General features: G+C 26.0%; 1 protein-coding gene across 1 annotated transcript; it reads right to left on the bottom strand.

Moving 5' to 3' along the window:
• Positions 1-295: 295 nt before the first annotated feature.
• LOC112743325 (protein LIGHT-DEPENDENT SHORT HYPOCOTYLS 4-like) lies at positions 296-3,741 on the bottom strand. Its single transcript, XM_025792540.3, has 3 exons — positions 2,955-3,741; positions 1,403-1,761; positions 296-651 (listed from the first exon to the last, which is right to left on the bottom strand). The coding sequence occupies exons 1-2, from the start codon at positions 3,242-3,244 to the stop codon at positions 1,407-1,409; spliced, it is 645 nt and encodes a 214-aa protein (XP_025648325.1). The 5' UTR covers positions 3,245-3,741; the 3' UTR covers positions 296-651; positions 1,403-1,406.
• Positions 3,742-5,593: the final 1,852 nt, after the last annotated feature.

Below are 5,593 nucleotides of genomic sequence, written 5' to 3'. Positions count from 1 at the left end.
ATCCACACTGTATCATACACAAACATTTTAAAACAAAATACACAAATTTTCTAATAAGCAAAAATACAAATACGTTCAGGTTAAAAATAAACAAACTGTTTAACACATAAAATTATATACTATTTTTATTTTCAAAATACACCAAAACAAAGTATATGTCGAAAATTTAAATGAACATTTAGAAATATTTCGGATATGGGTGCAAAGTATATATAAACTAACCATGATGAAGATGATGATGATGATGATGATGATGATGATGATGATGATGATGGATATTTAACATTAGATGATCTAATCAAATGGGGATGGGGGGGAAAATTAACATGAAAAGCTAGCAATGTTTTTTACCGCATTCACAGAAGAAAACATGGAACATGATCTGCAAATCCATAACTCCTTCATAAATGACCCACCATCAAGTACACAGATATTTATTACAAATTGGAGGACGCGATGTAATGATCTCACACATGCACACAACCACACTCACTCTTCGCACTACCACTTAAATTTATTCACTCAACTCATCACTGCTACTAATTTTGTAATCAGGAACAGTGCAACTCCAATTGTACATTTTTTTAAATCAAATTCCATAATGCATACCTTATATTGCAGTATCACCATGTCTCAAATCCCCAAGTTCTGCTGCATAATAACCAATTACATATAAATAAATAAATTTAAAAATAAACATTATTATTTAGGGCATGCAGCAGCAGCAACAATAATAACAAAAAAAATTAACCTAGAAGCATAACCAAAGTTAAACAAAAAGAGAACCCTAAACTACATATATTTTATATTATATAATAAACTTAATTTATATGTACTATATATTCATCACCATGAATTTTTTATTTAATTATTTAATTTTTATAAACTATTAATGTAAATGAGTTTTATGAATACTTGTAATAATTAGTTAGACATTGCACATTATTAAAAATAATTGTATTTTAATTCACTATTATGTAAATTTTATAATAATTATGATGACTATAAAATTTTGACAATATTTAAATGTATAGTTAAAATTAAACTCACACTTTCTAATATTTTAAAAAAATAGTTTGATCATTTTTTAATTTTTTCAAAATAAAAACTATTGCAAAATAGTAAAAAAATATATAACTTTAATCTAAATTATACTTTTTAAACATTGTTAAAATTTTATGATTATTAATTATAACCATTATAAATAAAATGCACCTTTGAATAACACACATGAATATAATTAAACACCAATTTTATGATACTATTATCATTTCAAAGTCTTACAAATTAAATATGTATAGGATTCAACAAGTGTGTAAAATTTATTTTACATAATGCACATGAATTCAACTCATACATTATATGATATTATATGTATATAAATACGTGGTTGTGGTCTTACTATACTAGTGATTTGATTCATTTGAAGGTGGTGGCAATGGCGGTGGTGGAGGTTGAGCTTGAGGTTGTCCATGAGATGGGGGACGCTTGCGCTTCTTCTTCTCGTAACTGATTCCTCTGGCTTTGGCCTGTGAATCACGAATCTCACGGAGGTAAAGCCTGACGGCGCGAGCGCCGAAAGGGTTGGCTTCCGGCTTCCCTCCATTCTCTTCAAAAGCCGCCCTGAGGCGGCCGATGAGCGCGTCGAGGCTCCCCCATGCTTGCCGCAACGGACAAGGGCACGGCGCCGGGGGATTCGGGTGCCCAAAGAATGGACACATCTGTGTGTGAACCTTCGTTTTTCCAAACTGGTCCAGGTACCTCAAACATATTATAGACACATTTTCAGTTAAAATGCTACTTTAATACAAAACTTTGTCTTCAAAATTTAGACACCAATATAATAATATTCAACAAAAATACTATTAGTATACTAAAATCAGTAATTAAAATATTTGTGTATAAATATATATATGATTTAATTTATTTTCAACGTGTATTTATACTAATGGCTAACTTTAATAACTAATTTTAGTGTACACGTAGTATAATTCAATATTCAACCATCTTATACATCAAAATTGAGTAAGATAGAATAGATATTAAAATATAAAATATATATTATAAATAAATTATATATTATATATTTATTTAAAAGTAAATAATTAATTTAATAGTTAATTTTTAATATACATATAATATTTTTATATAATATTTATTCACATGTTATAGAATTTATATACGAAAATAGTATTGGAGAGTAGACATCTAAAATATTGAGAAGTAATGTTTTAGAATTAATTTATTTTAAATTTTAAATCATAAATTTTTTATTTTAAATTTAAATTATAAATTTTAAATCTTAAAATAAAAAATATTTTTAAATAAAAAAACTGATATTAATTAACAGATAAACTACAAAAAAAATACACTTAAATCATTTTGTCATTAACAAAAATATTTTTAAATTTTATTATCAATAAAAATATTTTTAAATTATTTAAAAATATGACAAAATTCATCCTCATAAACTAAGACGAAAAATGATAATGTGGCAAACAAAATTTTTGACATGACAAGTGAAATTCTGACGTTGTTTTAGCATGTTTTTAAAACATTTTTATTAGTGCCAAGATATTTCAAATACATTTTCGGTAGTTTAATTTACTGTGTTGACTAAAGGCTAGTTTTCTGTATCTCTTCGATCTTGAATTACTTGGTCAAAAATTGAACCCATAGTATCTTATTTGATTGCTTACTATTATACTCTAACACTATTGATGATGGTGTTCTTTTGTTTCTTCCCCAGCTTTTTTCTTCCCTCGACTCTATATCTTATTCCAGAATTTTGCTTAATTAATTAATCTTGGTTAATTATTATTTCTCTGAGTGTAGATTTTCTTTGCATGTATTTTATGCATATCACTTTCTGCATGTGGTAAAAATAAGGTAGATTATTGACTATAGAATACAGTAAGATTAAGATCATTGAATATATAGATAGACATAGATACCTGAGAAACTCAAGAACATGTGCACCGCTGCAACGAGAGAGAGAGAGTGGAGGCCTATGGTTTCTGAGGTACTGACCAAAGGTGTTCCAATCCCTCCTCTTCTGATTCTCGTAGCGGCTCGAAGAAGGAGTTGAAGGTGACGATGTCGACGACGACGATGCCGATGATGACGAAGTCATGGCCATCGTCATGGATGTCATCATCATCAAATTGTTGTTGGTGGCGGTGGTGGTGCTGATGCTGCTCCTGTTGTTGTTGTTGTTGTTGGACTCAAATTCTTGAAAGTTCATGGCTTCTTGGTTGGTTAGTTGGTTCTTTTAATTTTTCTGATCTAAGATTGGATGTAGATGTAGATTTTCAATAATAATAATATGAAGTGTATCTCACTACTGTTTATTTGCGAACATCAAATCAAGGATTAAAAATTATTTTTTTAAAAAAAAATAGACAAATAAATCGTAAAAATAGTGAGAAAAAGATCAAATTGAACCAGGCAAATGAATGTGAATAATGTTATTATCACGTTTGAGAAAAGATTGTTCAAACTAAATTTCCGTGAGATTTGAGGTTTGAAAAAAGAACAAAGTGTGTGGGTTTGTGATAATGCTATAGGAGAAAAGCAAAGAGAAAGAAAAGAGGGTGGGTAAAAGAACAGTGTAACAATAGTGAAGAGAGACTATAAGATGTTTTCCTATGAGGGCATGCTTGAATTCCTTTGGTTTTTGTTAACTCCTAGAAGATGAAAAAAGAAGAGAAAAAAAGGTCTTGTAAATGTTTTAAGGTGCTTTTTGTAAACCCTGTTTTCCTGAAAACAATTTAAGGAATTGGCAGATTTTATTTCCGGAAAAAGGGAAGCAAGTGAGTTCCTATGAGCCTATTTTCCCAGTGCCCATGCAATTGCCAAAAGACAGAAAAGGGAGTGGGTGTAATTGAGAAAAGAAACAAGCTGCGTTTTGGACTTTAGGGCTTTTGTGGAAATGAAAAAAGGTTGATAGTGACTTTGAAAGATGATTGATGTAGACAGCATAAAGTATTCAACTTAATGGGTAAAACGGAAAAAACAAATTAACATTAAAAAAATTAAACATACATAAAAAAATTAATTAATAATTTAATTATTATATATTTATATATATATATATATTGTTTAATTTATTTTTATTATATATTTTATTTAAATAATTAATTTAATAACTATTTTTTTTATATATATTTAATATAACTTTTAAAAAATTAAGTTTGAACTTAATATTTTTTTAATTTTTAATTCATAATTTTAAATTCTAACAATGTATGGAAAAAAAATTATTCTCCGTCAAAATATTTTTTATACAAAAAAGGTTTAGTTATTAATATCGCAGTCATATTAAATAACTAATTAGAGTATTAGCCAACTTTAGTTAATAATATCTAAAAAAAATTTAAAATATAATAAAAGAGATATCTAAAATTAAACGAAAAAAATATTTAAAATTATTATAAAAAAATATTTAAAATTTAACAAAAAATAAACATCTAAAATTATTATATAAGAATTTCTAAAAATAATCCAAAAAAAAAGAAAAAAAGAAGATAAAAAGACACGTATTTTTTAAACGTAAAATTAATTTTTAAAATTTTAAAATTATATTTTTTAAAAAATTAACTATTTAACTGCATATTATGATTTATGACAGAATAATTCAAAGTAAAACGAAGAATTAAATAATAAAAAATAAATAATTAACAAATAAAGAAGTAAAAGAAGAGAAAAACAAGAGAATAAAACATGATTTTGTTGCTTCTTTTTTTTTTCTTTGATTGACAACACCTTTTCTGAAATGACTTATTTGCCCTCCAGTGTCTTGTATGACCAACTTTACTTCAACAAGGGGATCATTGTGAACCAGAGTCCAGAGTTGAAACTTGAAAGCATATATCAAAAGAGGAGCTTTCTAGCATGGTGAAAGTATCTTTAGGTGCTTAAAGAACCAAGATCAATAATAGAATTGGTGATAATATTGGGGTTCTTGCGTAAATACAAGTTTTTAATTTTTTTTATCATATAAACCCAATTTTAATCATAAGTTCACAACCCATAAGAACAAAAAATTTGGTGACGTAGACAACATATTATAATTTTACATGCAAAATTTTACACGCTCAACGATTAATAATTTTTACTTATATGAATCATTGACCCTCAGCAATCTTTATTCTTTTTTTAAAAAAAATGTTGGTATGATTAAAATAATCCAATAAAGAAATATGAATCTAAAATTATATTAAGGAGGCATTTTAGTTTTTTTAAATTATAATTTTTAATATAATTAAATAACCTTTATTATAAAAGAGTATTTTAGTCTCCTAAGATTAATTCTAAAAAATTATTTTAATCTTTTAAAAGTTAAATATAAGGATTTAATCTTTTAACTTATATTAAATTTTTAATTTCTAATATAATTAAATAATTTTAATTAATTCTATAAAGTAATTTAGTTCTTTTTATGCTAATAATGATTAAAAGGACTTTAGTACTTAATATGAATTACAAGAATATTTTTTTGTTTTTAAAATCATATTCAAATTTTCAATTTTTAATACAACTAAATAATATAATATAGTCTTATGATGGTATTCTTTTAGATTTTTTTAATTAA

Source organism: Arachis hypogaea, chromosome 2 (assembly GCF_003086295.3).
Source record: "Arachis hypogaea cultivar Tifrunner chromosome 2, arahy.Tifrunner.gnm2.J5K5, whole genome shotgun sequence".
In the NCBI taxonomy this organism is placed as follows: Eukaryota; Viridiplantae; Streptophyta; class Magnoliopsida; order Fabales; family Fabaceae; genus Arachis; species Arachis hypogaea.
The sequence above is the reverse complement of the archived record's forward strand: the minus strand, read 5'-3'. Positions and strand labels throughout refer to the sequence as shown.